We start from the raw sequence: 20,710 nt of genomic DNA, 5'->3' as shown, positions 1-20,710 counted from the left end.
ATGTGACTTTCTCGTCTCACACGGGGACAGGTGGCCGGGCTCACCAATCTCCTCTGAGATGCCAAACAGGGAGGAAACCCTATTTTTGAGCTTGTTTCTCTGCATATCCATGTGGGGCCCTTCGAATGAATTAATGGATAGCCGAGTTTTCCTGCTCGGCGACTCAGAAAAGACACAGGGCGGCCACCAGGACTGGAGCTGTGCGCTTGAACCGGGCTATGCGATCAAGCCAACCAAACGACGTCAACGGTGAACCGGCTGCGGTTAAACCTCTGCGTCCTTTCTTGGGGTTTCGCAGCCGAAACCTTCCGCAGCCTTCGATCTCTCTACGGTTACTTGGAGCTTCCGGCGGCGGGAGAGGATGGCCTTGTCGAGATTCTATGCGATTCGGCGCTTCCAGCGGTCATTTCAAACTCCCCATCTTCCCTCGGAGTATTCGATCTCTTTCGGCTCTTTCCATAAAACTGATGCGATTTACTCCCACTTCCCTTGTAATCTCTTCACTCCTCGATCCTCTTCACACTTCCTCAGTTCAGGACTAGAAGGTATCGTCCTTATATCTCTATCGTAAGCTTTTAATCTTCTTGTACGCTAGGTTCTGTAAAAATGACGCGCCTCATTTTCACAGGGTTTGTTCTCCGAAGAAGCATCGTGAGTTGTTCTTGCACGATTAGCAGCATCCTTCGTCCGGATGCTGCCAGAGATGGGAGCGGTTTCACGTCACGGTCATCCACGAAGGTGAGGGAGTTCGTGTTGGAGTGTGTTTGTTGTTTTTAGTTGTGTTATATATTTATATCTGTAGTTTCTTTTTTTCTGTTTGACAGGTTGCAGAGTTCACTATCTGTTTCAGTGGTTCTAGATCGATGTCCATTGTGAAAGCCCCCGCTGGAGCAAGACAGGTTGTTAAAGGAGTAGCTTTTCTTGATCGTTTTGTTGTTGTTTATTAAAACGTAGTCAGCCATATGGATATTTAGTAGAAAATGAATTTTAACTAAAATCTTTCTTGAATAAGTTTTCATGAAAGGTTGTAGGGGATGACTCTCTATTGAAGTATCATTGAATACCACAATTCTGTGATGTTAATGAGAGAGCAAAAAAGAGTGTGTATCTAATGTTCTTCATTTTCATGATTAGTCTTCATATTCCCATTTAGTTCTTGCTCTTTCGCTTAGGAATATATAATTTTTTCTCTTGTGTTTGCTTAAGATGACTATGCTCTTCACTCCTCGATCCCCTAAGCTCATAGGCTTAGAAATTCGAATAGAAAATTCCTTTAACCATGCGGGGATTAAAATGCTTAGGCAAGAGTTACCAGTAGTCGACCTAATGACCCTTATATATTATCATAACCCTCTTTCTTACTTTTTGATGCAAGACCAATGATATATCACAATCTCCCTCAATAAATGGCTTGACGTCCTCATCGTAACCTACACATAGCTTGTAACTTAAAAAGTTAAAACCATTATGTAGCAAGGTTTGCGATTTCGAATCGTATTGCTTGTGAACCGGTACGTCGACCGCCCACTACTGGGCGGTCTGCTTGATATAGCGGCCTGGCTGCGGCTAGGCTGAGGGAGAAGCGTCGAAGAAGGAAGAAGAAGGAGAGAGTGTTCGAAGAAGAGGGAGAAGAAGAGGAGAATCGGGAGAACCTCGACGCGAACTTGTTTCCACGCCCTTTCTCGATCCCGATCCGATAGCGCCCTCCCTTGACGATATCGATCCAGGAGGTAATGACGAGGAGAGTCGTAAAGAGGAGGATCTGGAGACACGGGGATTAGGGGAGGTAGCGGTCTCCTTCATCGTCTCATCTGTAACTCTGTGGCCTTTTTCTTCGCCACGTTCTTCACCGAAGGCCGGAGACGTCTACGGCCTTCGACGTCTTCACCGCCTTCTTCGTTGAATGCTGTAGATGAGGCAATGAGGAGAAGAGGAGGAGGCGATGTCGTCGAGGCTACGTATGCCTTTTTTTTAAAATATTTTTATATTATATATATATATATATATAGGCATACCGCTTGGTATGCCCTAGCATACCACTTGGTACAATGTACCGTATCGTACCGAGCAAAGCTCGATACATCAGTATGGTACGAAATTTCAAACCTTGTGTTGTAGCAGGCGACAAATGAAGTCCATGCCCTAGTGTTGACTCCACGTTTTTATATGACTTTGTACCATCCAAAGCTAGTTCTTTCATCTTGGGGTTAGCTCTTTTCTTCTCTGAGCCTCTCATCCTCACATTTATGATGCTAGGCCTGCTTAATAATGATTTCCATGATCCAGTATGATATGCCCACTATTTGAGAAACCCAAGTAGAACTGGCCTTTAATCAGATAGCCTACAATTCTTAAGCTTTAATTGCTAGTTGTTAGCCCGTTGGCCCTCATGTACTAGTGTAACAGCCTCTTCCTTTCCATGTAAAACTACTTGACATGATTACAGTGGAAGCACATAGTTGGCCCTCATGTACTAGTATAATAGCCTCTTCCTTTCCATGTAAAATTGACATGATTACAGTGGAAGCACATAGTTCCTTAGATATGTGGTCAGAGGATATGGTCAAATTTAATGGCTTTAAACAAATATGATGCCATTAGGTAAAGTTTTGTGAATCCCTTGCTCTTACATGTTTTTTCCCTCTATTTGGGGTGCAAACAGCAACAATGATAAGGATAGTTGTTGTGATGATAACAGTGGTGGAGAGACCTTTGTTCTTGTCATTTGGTGGAGAAGGGCATTGCACTAATATTGATTGGTCAATGAGAAGTAGAAAAGAGAGAGGCAAACTGGTTATGACTACGAAGGGATGAAACACTGATCAATACTATCCTGAAGAGTACAAAGACTGTTCGTACCTTGTGGTCCTAACTCCTAATTATGATCGGACCATCTTTATTTTTGATGCCTCATCATTATGGTTCCCCAATCTTACTCTACATCAACCTTATCATTATGTCATCAGTGGTCAGGTGCCAATGCAAGTCAATATCATGATCCTATACATTGTGCCTTTACATGAGGCATTTCTGAGAGCAGTGGTGATACACTTTAGTTGTCATATTGTCAGCATTATCTCATATCGCAACATAAACATATTGTACACTAGTAGGACAAAATGTACACACCCTCCATGGGGAGATGAGAGCATTGTAGTTGCTCTAACAATCATCTAATGTACCCTATTTTCTGTTGGTGTTACATCACACAATGAATGGTGTTTGCAATGTGGACAAGGAAGTCATGTTGTTGATTTGAAAGGTGTTTGCAGTATTCCTTTTCTTTCCACTAGTTGCTTCCTAATAATAACCTAACAGTCAATCAGTAACAATATCCTGGAATAGTGAGCCTATGAGCCTAGTTGATCAAGAAACAGCCTTTCTTGATGAAGATTTTTTTTTTTTGTTTTTCATGGAGGCCAACATTGGACACACATGGCACATTATTGTGATGACTGATATCACTCACTAATTATGATGGCTCCTGAATAAACAATTGTGATATAAGCTGGAATATATGCATTTTTACAGTATTTATAACAATCTAAACAATTTTGATCAAAGGCACCTGAAATAATTCAGGTGCAACCTGGAATGATGAGAAGAAATAACAAAACCATGTATGTGCTGTTCAAGTTGTTGTTTGGCCATCATGGATAGATGTTCTCACACCTAGCATGGCAATGAATGCGACACATTTTTGGCAGTGGATTACACACACAGTGGCGAACCTCAATCCCATCCATGTCTTTTCACACGTTTACGATTTATTTTAGTACAATCTGCTGCCAATGCTGTATATATTTGCAAGTATGTAATAGATGTCTCAATTGGATAAGTCAAATTTGGACATTACCAACAACTGATGCATTCTTATGTTTATTTAGATTAGATGTGGACACACTAGTTTGGAACATATGTGGATAAAATTAGAGTGTCCACTCTTCATCTGAATGCATGTCTGCATTTCATTGAACAAAGTGGATGTTGATAAGAATATACCAGTGTCGATCTATGTTCAACACAACTGTCAATGATACCACTGTACAGTGTCTTTCACCATACATAGTCAATAGGTATCTTTTTTCCTTACTTAGATAGAGGAACTTATTACTTGCCGTCTTCTTTAAATTGACTAAGGTCCATCTTTTGTGAAATGGTTCTTCATTTTCTTACCCTAGAAAATTTTTACATCCATATTCTCCTCTCGTGCTAGCAAACCTGCATCCCATTCTCTTGTAACTTCTCACATTTGTATTGCTAAAATCCCGTCTACACTTAACAGAGTAGTGTCATAGACTTAAAATATGACTGTGAAGTGTTTACTGGAATCCAGGGTCAAAATATTAGCTTTCCTAGTGAGTCTTGGTTAAACCAAACTTAGGGAAATTCAGATTGTTAGGAGTCAATTAATTGAAAAGACCTTCCCAGTGGCTGGAGTTAAATTCCCTCTTGGATAACCTTAGTCTTTGTACACCTACACTCACCATCTCTTTGTTATTGCAATAAAGTTAATTACTATTATAAGGTCCTTATTTTTTAATTCTGGCATCATGGCCTGGCCTATCTTTTATTATGACATTAAACGTTATAAACTTGAAAATGCTAAAACTTCTTTATTCATGAACATGATGCTGTCCATTTAGTAAGTGTACTCCTACTGATGGTATATTATGTGTAGGTGTCTTTGAAGGTGACCATGCTGAGCCCAGGATTTGTCTATGAACCATATACGCCTCGAGAACCTATTTCCTTTTGGAGAAGGTAGATAAACTAACTTTATATTCCTCTCTTTGGTTTAAGCTCTTTGATTTTCTGATTGATGTGGACATTTTGTCATTCATAACCATCATAGGAGAAAGTGTTCTTAATTCTTTAGAAATTGAAGTTTACACAAAAGTTGGAGTTGATGTAAATATTATAATGTAAAACTCACTTTGTGCAACTATTATGATAGCCCAGACAGTTTCTTTTCTATTAAAGATTGCCATTAATCTTTCCATGGTACCACCCAAAGAAGAAACAATAAGTTTATGTTTCTACTTAATAATATATGCACATTTTGAGATTGTGTAGTTTTAGGAAAATGGAATTTTCTTTTAAATATCATGTGGCAATGCTAGCCAATTTGCTTGCATGCCTTTATCATGAGTGCCTTTTTGTGTCGTTATATTCTCTAGGTCGTCTGTTTTCAGCAATTACATTTACAAGCTTGGAATATATACAAATTTGCATATGTGATGATAGAGTTATAATATATTGTAAATCAGATGGTTCACGCGAAGTGGTTGGAGAAGAACTAAAGAGGATTTAATTATGGAGGTACTTATTTGCATGCTGATTTGAGATTACGCCTTCCACAGTGCAGGTTCTTGTATTTGATCTTTCTTAACATAGATTATTTATCATTTATCTTTCCGAGGACATAATATATTTACATTTTTTGTTACAACTGAAGCTTCTCTCTGTTGTATGATTATTTTACTTGTCTTGTTCACTTATTTGTTATTATAGTGCCAACCATGTGTTGGATCTAGTCGTTCTTATGGTATTGTATTTTGTTAGTAATTTATATTTTGGAGCAAGGGTCAACTTATCGGTTTGAACCGGTGTATCGGTTGATCAGTGGTACGGTGCATATTAATGTATTGTGTGTCGGTACGATAGGGTCTACCAACGGCAAGGAAAAATGGTCAAAAATAGCTCCAAAAATTTCTGAAAAATAGAAAAAAAAATTATATTAGGGTTTTTAAGTTTGAAATAAATATAAATATAGTATAATTTTAGCAAAAATAATCAAAATTAGGAAAGATTAGTGGCACATATCTTTTTCGGACTTTGAGGAGTAGCTTTTATGGTTCAGACCGTCCTTTCGTTTATATTGAGTTATCTACAAAGAAATTATTTGAATTGTTAGATTATTTGATAAACAACTTAAACACTAATATTTAAATGAATCAAGTAATTGATAGATGGATATACTTGGTTCTACCATCAAAAAGAACGACGGGACTCCACAGGCGGTGGATTGGGATCCTTAATCCTATGTATCTGTATATCAATTTAATATATTTGTCGAACCCATGAAATTGATCTCACGACAGAGTATACTAATACACTGTATGCCATTGGTGCATCAATGTGGTGATGGTCGTAGTTTGATCATCGTGAACCACAAGTGTCCGAGATGGCTTCTGAAGCAAGTACGATTATGACATGTACTGGTACGAAGCATGTAGAATGTCGGAACTTCTACTTTCGCCACTAATATGTTGCTACGTATTATAAGATCGATCACCGTATTATCACGAACGGTCGTCGCGCACCCGCAACAACTCCGTTCAACGAACCGTTCGTCGCTTTCATCTACATGTACAACTACTTGGCAGCTTGTTTTGCCTTGGTTTTGAGTCATTTTGCTTGTAAAAATGTAAGTTCGAACAAGCTGCAGCGTTACAAAGCGATCGCTCATCGAACCGAGCAAAACAGCCCCAAAACAGCCTAAAACAGCTTCGTTTTCGTGTACCACGGGCTGATTTCTGGAATCCGCCTCCACTCACCAAAACGTCAGCCATCTCAGCCTCTTGGAGCCCCCCGGGTGGCACAGGGCTGGATGGGGCTTCGGTATAGTACCGGGCGTTGAACACTCCTTCGCAAGTTCGCACGTTGCCTTGACGGGAACTTGTTGTCGCGCCCGGGACTCGGTGAGCAGCTGTTTGTGGGCTTGCAGCTGTTCATTCAACCTTCTAAAGCCCTTGTTTTCCCCCTCTCCCTCTTTTCTCTTGTGTACGCAAGGTGCACGCTGAATTACTTGTAAAGCTTCCCCTTTTCGCGAGACTTCGGGACTTGTCCGTCACTCGTTCTTTCGAACTAATCAACTTTCTCTTTTACAGGTCCTTCGGGACCTGCGAGAGATTGCAAGTGGGCTGATCTTTGCGGAGCATTATCGCAAGGGCGAAGCGCGACTTAGGCAACGCAAGCTAAGTTCGCGTCTTGGCCGCAAGGGTGCCTCACGCGTTAGGCAATTCCAGCTAAGGCCGTGACAGTATGGTTACTCAGAGAAGAATGACTAACTATTACGTCGAGTTCCATGATCTAAATCTTGGGTGACATGCGTAAAATATTGCTCTACGGTCCATGCACCACCTTCAAACTATGTAAACGGGACCATCAACTCCTTGGCGTTGTTACCATCGTCGATCGAGACACTGCTATCCACATCATTGCTATCTTCAAACTGAGCGGGTAGCTGAATGTGATTGAGAAGTTGTCTACATACCTTTGATTAAAGAGTTATTTTTCTAATTTAGGTGTTAATCCTTCCTAATTAGCCTCCCAAGCTTGATCCAATCTACAAATCGTAGCTTTGTAAAGCCTTAAGAGAGTGCAAATGTGAGAATGAGAGAAAAAAGTTTATGAGAAAGAGATTGAGAGAGTGAAAGGGGGTGAAAGAGGGGGAGAAAAGGGTTTGAAAACCCTTTCAAATGGATCTGACCGTTTGAAAGGGGCAGATCTGAGTTGTTTGTCGGTAATGGTTAAAATTCATTTGTTATCGACCGGTACAGGTCAGTAACAATTGGATTTCGACTGTTATCGAGCAGTATATGCATTGTTTTAGCAATTTAAGTAAAGCAATTTAAGTTTTTCAGCTCGCAAGTTGTACTCACTATTCAGAGCTTGTGTAATTCTGTATTTAAGAATGGTGAATATATTCATTGTTTTAGCAACAAGAAGGATAGTTATCGTACCACTAAGGAAAGGGGGATTTTTTTTTTTCTTATCAGATGACATTGGTAATTATAATAATATTATTCATTGTTCATTTTTCTGCTAGGAACATCCTTGCAGAGCAAGCAATTTTTAGTCGTGTAGTAACACTAAACAGGTATACTAAAAGCTAACGTAGCAACAGCTAGCTGCCACTTTTTGATGCATGGTGAAAACTAGTTGGCATTTTCTTGGTGTAGAATTCCTCAGGGTGTCTTTGGTGTAACAGAGTATCAGAAAATCTTTTACTTAAATTTTGTTCTTATGGTAACCATACTTAATAGTTACTAGGAATATTGAAGAATAAATTACAATTTAGTGCATCTATCTTGGGACACACACATCAGGGTCCAACTGATTTTGATCACACCCAATGGTTGATGTGATATGAAATATTATCCTATTGCTGAGCCACCATGACTATATTTCATCTTAAAAGATCCATCCCCCTAGCATTTTTTGTTGTTCTACATCTGATACAAAATTCTATCAGGACTGGGCGTTCCAGGTTTAGATTTAATATATTCTTTATAATTAATTCAAAATTGTTCAAAATTTACCTTGATGTTCTTTCATAACCATTTTATGGACTTGATTCTTTTATATTCTCACATATCCAGAAAAAAATATTTACTCTCCACTGCTGATACATGATTCAAATGGTTAAGTTATGCCTGATTTGCAGATGAAGAGTGCTTATGCCATCAACAGGTTGAGAAAAGTAGCTGGATATTCGAAGAAGCTTTTTTATCAACACACCTTAAGATTGTACAAAGAGGTATGTTGTGATTTCATCTGATTGATTTGTATCATATTGTGGACCTACATTCTCTCAGTAATCTGCAAGATATCTTTATGAGTACTATTCAAGGTGACATGATTATGAATTTGCATTTGACTATGTACTTACTGATTACAGGGTTAGTTATCATATGCAAACTGATCCATGAAAATGTTAATATTGCTTGAGAAGATAATTATCCAATTGAACATGAAAAGAATAAATTTATGAACAAAGTTAGAAAACAATAACAAATATCATATATTACTTGCTGCCATAGATGGTGGAAAAGTATTAATCACTGCTGGTATTGCCTCAAATGGCAAGAATACTAAGTGGCAAATTTTGTTGCTTCTGATTGCAATGTCTACTAGTGTATATTGTAGAGGGTAACTAGTATCTTTTTGCTGCTGATGTAGCATTTTCGATGCACTAGTGTGGCAACTAATTTTGTTGCTTCCATATGCTAGTATTGGAATGATGGGTTGCCATCAAGATGCTCTGATATCATTCTTTCAGCAAAAGGTTTTTTGCTTATGACAGTTTAAGATCAATTTCATGCACTTTTGAGAATTTAGAAGGTTGTTCCGTGTTGTCACGGACTTAGTTGGAATTGTCTAAGTTGTGAGGCATCCTCGTGGTAAAGTCACGAACTTAGCTGGAGTTGCCTAAGTCGTGAAGCACCCTTATGTCAACTCCTTGTACTTAGCTGGGATTGCCTAAGTCATGAGGTGCCCTTGCGATATACGCGTCCGCAAAGGGTCAGCCTAGTTGCAACCTCATACAGGTCCTGAAAGATCTACGAAACAAAAAATTGATTAGTTTGAAAATGAGCGACGGACAAGTCCCGACGTCTTGCGAAGAGGGAAGCTTTACAAGCAATTCAGTGAGCACCTTGAGTGCAAGAAAGAAACGAGAGGAAGGAGAAAACGAGGACTTTATAAGGTACAACGAACAGTTGCAAGTCCACAAACAACTGCTCACTGGGTGCCGGGCACGAAGGTAAGTTCCCGTCAAGGTAACGTGCGAACTTGTGAAGATTGTTCAATGTCCGACACTACCCCGAAGCCCCATCCCCCCTGGTGCCACTCGAGGGGTTCTAGGGTGCTGAGATGGCTGACGTTTTGCGTGAGCCTATGATATGCAGAAAACAGGCCGTGACATACGAAAACGGAGCCATTTTGGGGCAGTTTGGCCCAGCACGACGAGCAGTTGCACTGCAGCGCTGCGAACTGTCGTTGCTTACATTTTTCAAGCAAAAACATATAAAATCAAGGTAAAACATGCTGTCATGTATCTGTACAAGTAGGAAAAGTGACGAACGGTTCGTTGAACGAAGTTGTTGTGGGTCCGCGACGACCGTTCGTGACAGTGTGTTCTTATAATTTTTGTTGATCTTTGTTACCATAAGCTTCATGCATAGATTTGTGGTGAGTCTTTTGGTGTTTGGATTTATGTTACTGTGTTTCATCGATTTATGTCTTGGGAAGTTTAAGATCTGGTGCTGTCAGGACAGACCCTGTGGATATTGTATTTTACTATGACAATTGTGGATGCATGTCTAGTATCTCTTCATTTATGCTTAGATCAATTTAAGTTTAGTCAAGGTGCAGCTATCATAGTGAAGTGCTTGCTGAGTCTTAAACAGGTGGAGGGAAAACTGGAGAGAGGGAGAGGGATGAGGAACAGTCATTATGAAGAGCTTCAGATTGATGCTTAATGTACTAATGTGGTTTATCAGATCTCATAGGGCCTGCAGTTGGAGGACTTTCGTGATTTTCTTGTCTAGAATCTCTGTATGACTTTTAGACAGTTGGCAATTTAACACTACATAGATGGTTGTAACACTTAAGCAAATCTTAGCCTTCTCTCAACTTTGAGTCGTGCTCTCTAAACAACTTTTTGATGAGAACGGCTAAGATGATGTAATTTCTCTTCGCATGAAAGCTCGTGAAGCACCATTTAGTTTCTTCTAGACTTGCAATGATTATCATTGAGGGCTTGAAAGATTCTTTGTAAGTTTTAGTTAAGCACCAATTCCCTTCCTTTATACAGCTAGCTTTTATTTGGTAATTTTTCTCCATTGGTTGCAATCTCTTCTTGCTTATTCAATTTGACGACTAATATGTTGCTCATTGGAAACGTTATAAGCCTAGTCAAACCACATCCAAGCAAGCTGGCAACGGGCCAGGTTGTGAAGGCTTGAGGTTCGCTAGTAAGGACCTGAACTCAACCTGAACTATGAACCCAAATCCTAGCATTTCAGGATTCCTGGACTCAAACAATAAACAGAGTGAAATTAGGATGGTTAGTATGGTTTAGTTGGGATTTATGATGCTTTCTATTAGAGTTCAGATCCAGTTAGTTAGGTCAAGCCCTGAAATTGAGGGACACTATGCTTGAAGCTGACATGACTTGCTACCAGCATGTCAAGATTGTCTCATCTAGACCTAAGCGTTGGACTTCTTGGATCTGCCAATTCCTATTTATAAGATGGTGACTTGCATCATGACCAATCTAATTGTTTCTGAGTTTGTGAAAGTGAAACAACCAATTTAATATGTGATATTTCAAATTTGTTCACAAGAGTCACTATTGCATTAAGGAACCTAGGTTTTAGTATACTTTTAGTTCCTTGTAAAAATTTGATCTGTACAGCAACAATCTCATCAATTTCATTGTAACTTTTTTTATGTTGTTTGCTGGTATGTAAGGTTGTTTATTTTTAGCAAATTTCTTTCAAGTGTCACTGTGCAATGTCAGGTTTTTTTTTCCCATAATGACTGGCAACAATGTAGCAGTATCTTCCAATAATTTGTGGCTGACCATGCAGTTCTTCTACTAAATGGAACTGATAAGTTATGGCTTCAGATATATAATGTCTTGCTGTGTTTGTTTTTTGAAACTTCTTTTTTGTTTTCATTTAAAAAGGAACTGTATTATGGGTGAGTTGAAGATGCATGCCCAAGGACATTTTCGCTTCATAATTGGGTTGACTTTGAATCAACTTTTCAGATTAATACTTTGTTGGCAAAAGGAGACACTTCATCTCTAAGGAAAGTTGTCACCGAAAAAATGTATTCGGTAAGTTTCCCTTTTTCTCCTTCAGATCCTTAAGTAGTTTTGAGTTACAAATTCTCTTGGTTAATTGTTTTTCTACCATTGAAGACCTTGAAGAATGAGCTAAAACGAAGAGAATCAATGTGGAGTTCCGTTCACTGGGAATTGGTTGAACCTGTGGTTAGTGTCCGAACATTGCGGGCTCGAATGGTGAGATTTTGTTTGCTTCGTTGGTTTATCTAACAGTTGGTTTTCATTTGTAATTTATATGATGTTTTTAGAAATATTCAGATTTGTTTCTTTAGTTATCCTTTCTCTCTGTTTTGTTTGACTTCCAAGCAGATTGCTTTGGACAAAAATGATCTTGATAAGGCTTTTATACAGATGACACTTGAAATAACTGCAAAGCAGGTATATTCTGAAAACTATATTAATTTAATTATATTTTGCTTTTGATGTTTTTTCTTGAAAAATAAAATCATCCTAAACCTTTCTTTAGCATAACACATTTCTCCTGTTTTTCTTCATTTTCTATTATGCATAAGGTTAGTTATTCATGGTATGTTCCTAAAATGCTCATAAATTTATTTATTCTGAATAAATTTTATGCACAGCTATTGTCTTCATTCCATTGAAATGGCTCTTATGTTAATGTACACAATGTATAAACTTTCTGTTGATCTAAGTGTTTTGGTGGCTTGATCATAAAAATTAACCTTCAAAAACCGTTGTTGTGAACTGTATTATCCATTAAATATGATAGTGTTTTATGTTATTCGGCAAATGGTGACAAACTATGCTGTGTGGTGGTCATATGCATTCAAACCTTGACTCCTTTCATGGTTGACTCTTATTGCAAACATTACTTCTGATCACAAGCATACCTATGTAGCTTTTTTGCTCAGTATTTGTGCCATTTTATAGCAGTAAAATAATTAGCTAAACTAGGCCTCTGAAGATTACTATTATTTTCTATATCTGATTGTTAGAAAGACCAAGTGTTTTGTCATATTTCTTGCCTTCAAGATTTTTCTGTTTACTAATATTACATAAAGTATCAATCTTGCACTCTTTGGTGCACATATCACAAATGAAAGTTGTAAGACAGCACTCTATGCTATCTTGTTTTTTGAAAGGTTAAACAGACCCTGTAACAGTTTGGGTTGAGTTAAGATGGAGTGGATGGAGTGGTAAGGGCATATAAGGGTGACAGTAATCCAACTTGATTTACAAGAGGACCAAGATTTCTTGCTCTGGATCCAACTCAATAACTATTGATTTGGTCGGGTTGGCATAGGTTAGCAGGTCAAGTCAGGATTTACAGGATAAAATTTGGGTTGATAAGAGTTGAATCCAGTGTCATAAAAAGCTGCACCTAGAACAGCAGATAGGTCTGTAGACCCACATGCTAGTTTAAGATACCTACCATAGTGATCTTGGTTGCTACAGTGACTGTCACACTACAGGCACGTGGCAGTTGATTCAACTGATTTCACCTTTCACTAACTCAGACCTTTTCCTTATTAGATTTCCCTCCAACGAAAAGTTCTAGTGTGGTTTATATTTTTAACTCTAATATAAATGCAAAATGAAGATAAAATAAAAAAATAGCCCCAACACTCAATATTTGCTTCCCCATCCCACCAGTCTCTATCTGAACAAGACCATCATCATTTAAATCCTATTAATAACCTTTTACCTTTTGTCTGCGTGATCAGTTTTATGCCTCATTGTTTTGACTATGATGTAGTATATTGATTATTTTGATATAGTATATATATTGTAGACAATCATGTTGCATTTTATTTTGAAATTTGTGACATCCACTTATGAAGTATGAATATTTGGTGTTCGGATCAAGGTTTGAAACTGATATCACTACCTTTGTTGGATTTTAGTTGGACTAATATGGTACTAATATATGTTAGGATTGATCCTCCTAACTAGGATCTTTTTTTTTTTAATTTGAGGAGAAAATGCCTCCAAAGCTATCAACTGGGAGCTAAACTACTAAGATAATTTGATCTTGTAGAGAAAAGAAAATAACATCCATGAATCTTTCAGGCTCAAAGTTTTTACATGTACAAGTTTGTAAGTAAAAAAGCTAATGTTATCAATTTGCCCGAACATGTGTCTAGAACTCTCAAAGTATGATAACTAGTAGCAAAGTAATTTGCCATATCTAAACTAGACATATATTGGGACTCTTATACACCAGCAACTTAAAAGTCTAAAATCTTTCTAATAGATATTAATATTGTTGATGAATATCAGTCCAACAATAATAGAAAAATAGAAACCAATCCTGTTACTAATAGGAGTTGGTGAGAAAACTTGGTCAAGCCTTTCCTTTCCTTTCCTTTTGTTTCATTTCCTAATTTGACTATGAGTTGCATGGGAATATCATTTCCATGCCCATTCCTTTGTAAAGTTGGATAGGCCCCTTGTCCTTCCCGAAATGATAGTGGTTAGTACTCTTTTGTCTGAGAAAATGTTGTACCGAGCTGGACAAGGCTTATACTATGTTTGACAGGCTCTTTCATGGATTTAAATGCCTGTCCAATACTGGTTTTGGTAACTTACCAGAACAGTATGAACCGGTATTTAAACCTTGTTCAGAGCCTACTGAATTTTGCTGCATTGATGGATTGAACCAATCTGTCCTTGAATCGTGCTGATTGCCTATATTCATCTCTTATAGTGATCCAAATGCTACACTAGGTCTGAAAACACCTTTGCTAATCCAGGGCCAAATAACCTTTTGCTATGTTTCAGGCTCATAGGAGAGGGTTTGGGTTGGACCACATTATAACAGTCTACAAGCTATTAAAGAGAGAAAGAGGGACATACTTGAATGGGGACTCTGCCCTTTCAGTAACATTCATCTCCTTTTATTCCTCCTCTTTTTTTCTTCTCTAATCGCCTCCTTTCTTCTAGATTGTGACATTGCTTGAGGAGCAGAAGAAAAATTAAATGATTCTTGACCTGTAAACCCTAACTTAAATATAGACCACAGTCTGGTTTAAAGGTTGAATGGACATCTCTCAAACTTTGAACTTGGTTCTGACCCTTGACAGCTTGAGAAAAGGTTACTTGTTTGTGCTGGTTTGATGTCTGCTGCCTGCTTAAACTGTAATACACCACTTGCACTAATCCATGCCCAGACTGTTATACACCTTCCACATAAGATTATTACAAGTTTTAAAAATACGGTCTGGATATTTCTTATACTAGATAATTAAATTTGTTTTGATAGTACAAAATCATGATTTTGTATTTTGGACTTATAACCATTTTAGCACTATTCACCAGAGAAATGCTGCTTCTGCTTTCTACCGACAAAATTTATAACTTTGGTTGAGCTAGGCAAAACAATAACAAGCCATAGTGGGTGAACTATTTGTGTTGGCTACATGGGTACAAAGTCCAAACCATACTATTGGTTGAGATTTACCATAAAGAAATTATATGCTTGACCTGAACCCAACCCAACCTTTAAATGAGTTAAAATTTCTTGACTTGGAACTGACTTGTGAGCCCATTAGGTAAACAGGTCCAGTTCAAGTCAGGCCGATTGACTCAATGGGTTCTAGACTGGCTAAGTTGACAAACCACTTTTTGGGATAACACGATACTTGGAACAGGAATATCAGGCCTTGTTGACCAAATATAAAATACTTTGTCTTGATTGTTCTCCCATATGCTTGATTTCTAAATTTATCTGCATCCGTCTGTGAGGAGCTAAGCACTCATAATACTGAATGGAACCTAATTATCAAAGTTAAAGATCAAAGCTAAGGCCTTGTTGGCCAACAAAACTTGATTTTTATCCCATATAATTTTAAGTTGTCTGCATTGATTCCTAAGGACCTAAACACTTATAATACCAAATGGAATTTTATTGTCTAAGGTAAAGTTCAAACTCTTATTTTTAAATCTTTTACTATTGCTTTGTTAAAATTCAAGCCTGAGCATGTTTAAGAAAATATAACTAATATGTATGATGATAATCATCCTAGTTTGATCTTGACAAGACGATTTCTTATACTAGATAATTAAATTTCTTATAACTAATATGTATGATGATAAAATATAACTTTTATTTCTTATACTAGATAATTAAATTTGTTTTGATAGTACAAAATCATGATTTTGTATTTTGGACTTATACCCATTTTAGCACTATTCATCAGAGAATTGCTGCTTCTGCTTGCTACCTACAAAATTTACAACTTTGGTTGAGCTAGGCAAAACAATAACAAGCCATAGTGAGCCAACTATTTGTGTTGGTTACATGGGTGCAAAGTCCAAACCATACTATTGGTTGAGATTTACCATAAAGAAATTATATGCTTGACCTGAACCCAACCCAACCTTTAAATGAGTTAAAATTTCTTGACTTGGATCTGACTTGTGAACCCATTAGGTAAACAGGTCCAGTTCAAGTCAAGCCGATTGACTCAATGGCTAAGTCGACAAACCACTTTTTGGGTAACACAATACTTGGAACAGGAATATCAGGCCTTGTTGACCAAATATAAAATACTTTGTCTTGATTGTTCTCCCATATGCTTGATTTCTAAATTTATCTGCATCCATCTGTGAGGAGCTAAGCACTCATAATACTGAACGGAACCTAATTATCAAAGTTAAATATCAAAGCTAAGGCCTTGTTGGCCAACAAAACTTGATTTTTATCCCATATAATTTTAAGTTGTCTACATTGATTCCTAAGGACCTAAACACTTATAATACCGAATGGAATTTTATTATCAAAGGTAAAGATCAAACTCTTATTTTTAAATCTTCTACTATTGCTTTGTTAAAATTCAAGCCTGAACATGTTTAAGAAAATATAACTAGTGTGTATGATGATAATCATCCTAGTTTGATCTTGACAAGACAATTTTCCCTTTTTTTTTCTTGATGAACTATTATGTTGTGGCATGGGCCACTATTGAGATAATTTTCCGCTGGTGTCATATTATAATTGAATGAGAAACTATGAACTATATTGTTTCTCTTGTGACGTTCTAACTATGTGTATTAAGCCATCTATCAAATGCCTATTTTTGATGTTTGAATATTTGCATATAGATATTTGTAACAGTGATTAAAAAGCGCTAGGCGCCAAGGTCCCAAAATTCCTAAGGCACTAGGTGCTCGCTCGAGCAAAGTGAGACACTCTGAAATATTAAAATATTAAAATATATAATATAATTAATAAATATATTATATAAATAAAAATACAACATTAAACTATTGTTAACTGTAGCTAGAGGGGGAGAAAAGAACTGTTAAGTGGGGGAGAAAAAGTCATCGACAATGGAACTTTCGGACGATAGCGACGGTGGTGGAGGAAGTTGCAGACGACAACAGCGACAACGATAGAGGTTGCGAATGGCGACATCGTGAAGAGGAAGCTGTAGTCCTCTCCCTCGACGGTGGAAGGAACTACATGGAAGCAACGGTGATGGAAGGAAGCTGCGGACAAAGGCTAGGCCGTCGGACCTATCAGTTGGCGATAGAGGAAGCCTCAGTCCGCTGTGTCTGCGGCGGAGGTAGCGGTAGAAAGCATCAGCGACGGAGGAAGAAGCTGCACTAGGGTTGATGGCTCGGGGTCATGCGGGGGTGCGGGGAGTGGCTTTTGCAGGTAAGAAAGTGGCTAGTTGGTTCAATCGAACCAACTAGCCACAATTGAATTGAACCAGACTTAAAAGCCTGGTTCAGTTGCTTCGTTTGAACTGGACGCTCGCCCGAGGTACTTAGCGCTTGGGTTCAGGCGACGCCTCACCGAAGCATGCTACCTGGTCCACCCTTGAGGTGTTCATGCCTCGCCTCGCCTCGCCTTGCTCGAGCGCCTAGGCGAGCGTTCGGGCACCTATTTAAACCACTGATTTATAATTTCTACATTTGATACAAACTGACAATGGGGATACTTGGTGATGAATTGTGTATGTTGGGTTCCCTTTTAATATCCTTTATTTCCACTTTTGGTTTTGCATGTAATTGTGGATCTTCTTTTTAAACATAAGGAATAGGTTGGTCAGCTTTGTAATCTCTCTAATATATTGAGGTCATTGATGTTACTCCAAATGATGCTCAATATGTTTTCCTGAGTTCTCTTGACCTGGTTGATTCTGTTTTCCTTGTAGAGGTTTGAAGCATATAATGCAAAAGGTGCTGTTGTTTCTGGAGACAAAACAAAAGAGGTAAGTGATCTCATCCTACTTTGTAGTGCTATGTCTATAAGTAGTCTATAAGAGTTGCTGAAGATTAAAAACTCTGCAATCTTGGTTGCTTGGTTTTAAAATAAATGATATTGTCCACTTATCTATCAGAAAAATAGCCTTACTGTATCAACAAGATATTTAGCACATAAAAAGATTATTTATAGCTGCCAATCAGCATTCACAAAAATAATAATATCATGTTCGGGTTGTATGGAGAATTATCTAGTGTGTTGGACCTTTTTTTTATCACTTAACTCTGCTTTGTGGTAAGTGCTATATTTTATCCAATACCCTTCATTGGCCCTAATTTACAAGCATTTTATTCCAAACTGTACTTAATTATATTAAGAATTCTAGATTTTGAATTCTTTGGTCATGAATTCTCCTTATATGTGTTGAGCATGTGACCATCCATCAAAACAATGAGGCATGGCTTGATGTAGACCCATTTGCCAATAGTTTAAGGCACAAAAATTGTAGCTGTACAATATTATGTTCATTTGTTTTTGAATGGTTCAATGCTGCTTTGAACATGTGTACATAAATTCTAGTATTCGTCTTGCTGGCCTATACATGACAGCTCGTTCAGACAACACAATTGTGCTTGCTTTGCATGATGAACCAGGACAAGATGTGTTCCATCTCCAATTTACATGGTCACTGGTCAGCTAGATGCCTGACTAATAAATCTTACTAGGATGAAGATGTAAGTATGCACAATCCAGCATGCTAATCTATGTTATAGATGAAAGAAGAAAGGTACCATCATATGTAAGTATCATCATACTACTCTATCGATCATTCATCTTGTTCATCATTTATAGGTCAGCATTCACAAGCTAAAGCCCCACCCTTGAGTATTCATGAAGCATCTCTAGATGTTTTTAAAATATCTTATCATTATTATTGCTTGATGATTACATGTCCTTAAATCATCCGACAAGTTTTTAATTTTATAGGAATAAACCATACTTTTACACTATCAATGTTGTGGATGTTTCAAGATTCTTTGGAACGATCCACTCGAGCCTTTTCTACAAGAAGTGTAGTTTGGTAGATGCTGCTTAAGTCAGCATTGGACAAGTCCATGCTCCAAGCATGAAAGATGGCAGCTCAGTCCTCTTCCCCCATGGAATTGCTGGTAGCCTCACAAAAAATAGCACGAACAACCTCAACTCAGTAACATGAATAGAATTTTCTTTTAGCAACACCCGAAGGGAAAAAAAAGCTCATGCACTGGTTATTTTGATTTATTGTCTAGGTAATCTTCTATATCATTTTAAGCTAGCTCTAGAATCTCAGTCCATACTGGGTTTTGATACCTTGTTGGACCGGTATGGTACTAGTTTTCTGGGTGGTATGTCAAACGATGCTGCATGGTATGGCTGAAAAATGTAGAAGGATGAAAACAGACTCTTCATTGGAACCTTCATTTCAGGCATGTTATGTACCAGAAGCATCAATATCCTTTGCTGTTAATTCAGATGCTCTCTTCTGAAATGCCAGTTGTAATGATTTTTGATGTTTAGGAGAAGACTAGCTTAGTGGTTCTTGATGTATGATAATCATGTAAACATTATCATTTTTCCTTGTTATAGGTACTTGTACGAGACATATGGGTGTTTGAAAGATCCTTATTCCATCCTAGGGCAGACTGGCGTCTTTGCGCACGGTTATCAGTATAAGATCTCTGGAGGCATATTCAATTATATGAAATGGCAAATCGGCCTCACGGTCCAAGTGCCAGTTTCAATTGGCCTGTAAAATCCGTATGAAGATATGAGGATTTGTCTTGTCTAATTTCTCTGGCAGCATGCATTTTCATAATCAGTTAACAGGATAAAGTTGGTCTGGTCTTGTCATTCGAGCATCATACATATCAACAGAGCTTTAGACCTTGTGATTAGAACTATTTTTCAGAATTGGATTTATTTCTGATCTTACTAATTTTCTACTGAGTCAGCACTATCCTTTTGCTTGTCATTATTCTATTTGTATTAGAGACTGCTCCAAATAATACATTTCGAAATAAAGATGTGTGAATGGAAGCATGCCACATCCTTGCTGAGATCTTGAAGTTTCAGAACCATGATGGAACCTGAAATTTGTATAAATGTGGCTCAATTTCTGATATTAAGGTACACACATATCTTGCTTCATATTAGTCTTTGGTCAATGTATTTTAGTTTATCTAGCAATGTTACTTTCAGCTGGTTTTTCCTAATTGTTGTCATATGAGTAGTTGCCTAAATTTCATCCAATTTGAGTTTTAGTTCTAATTGGATGCATATCTGGGATTCAACAATGAAATGTGATGTGTTAATTATTTATTTTTTCATACTTTCATCTGTAATTACTATATCATATAGCACTAGGGTTATGCATGTCAATGAATTCGGGCTGGATTTGACTGTACGCCCAACCCAAGGTCATAACCAGATGAAATCAATATTTATGATCTGTTTCTAATAATTCGTATAAGATGAGCTTACGATTCGCAGTCAACATTTTGACCTATGCCTACTAGGTGTTATTGCAAAGAAACATTGATATAATTGTTTGGAGTTGATTATATATATATATATATATATATATATATATATATATATATATATATATATATATATTCTGTCATCGTTAGTTCATCATATTTTTTTCAAATTTTAAAATTTTATTTTCAATAATTCTATATATGATTATAAAAAATAAAACTATAACTATATTTGTTTTCTTTTTCTATTTCTTCCAAGTAACCTAGAAAGGATTATGTTTTGTTTTTCCTACAAATTTGGAGTTGTCTCTTTATCATGCTCACGAGGATGACTTATAGGGTTCATATGAGGATGGTCTAAAAGGTTGGTAAAGTATG

At 37.5% G+C, this 20,710-nt stretch overlaps 1 protein-coding gene across 5 annotated transcripts; it reads left to right on the top strand.

Annotated features, from left to right (window-relative positions):
- The first annotated feature begins 123 nt into the window (after nt 1-123).
- On the top strand, nt 124-19,909 carry LOC135585185 (uncharacterized). 5 transcript variants are annotated; one of them, XM_065188240.1, is made up of 11 exons: nt 124-545; nt 629-738; nt 825-899; nt 4,682-4,764; nt 5,271-5,322; nt 8,453-8,545; nt 11,564-11,632; nt 11,717-11,818; nt 11,951-12,019; nt 17,764-17,820; nt 19,440-19,909. In XM_065188240.1, exons 1-11 carry the CDS (start codon nt 362-364, stop codon nt 19,524-19,526), a joined length of 981 nt encoding a protein of 326 aa, XP_065044312.1. In that variant the 5' UTR covers nt 124-361; the 3' UTR covers nt 19,527-19,909. The 5 variants fall into 5 exon arrangements, with proteins under 5 accessions (XP_065044312.1, XP_065044315.1, XP_065044316.1 ...); XM_065188243.1 differs by having other exon boundaries at nt 182-491; XM_065188242.1 differs by lacking the exon at nt 19,440-19,909 and adding an exon at nt 18,467-19,410 and having other exon boundaries at nt 184-545.
- The last annotated feature ends 801 nt before the right edge of the window (nt 19,910-20,710 follow it).

This window comes from Musa acuminata, chromosome BXJ1-6 (genome assembly GCF_036884655.1).
Source record: "Musa acuminata AAA Group cultivar baxijiao chromosome BXJ1-6, Cavendish_Baxijiao_AAA, whole genome shotgun sequence".
Lineage (NCBI taxonomy): Eukaryota > Viridiplantae > Streptophyta > Magnoliopsida > Zingiberales > Musaceae > Musa > Musa acuminata.
The sequence above is the reverse complement of the archived record's forward strand: the minus strand, read 5'-3'. Positions and strand labels throughout refer to the sequence as shown.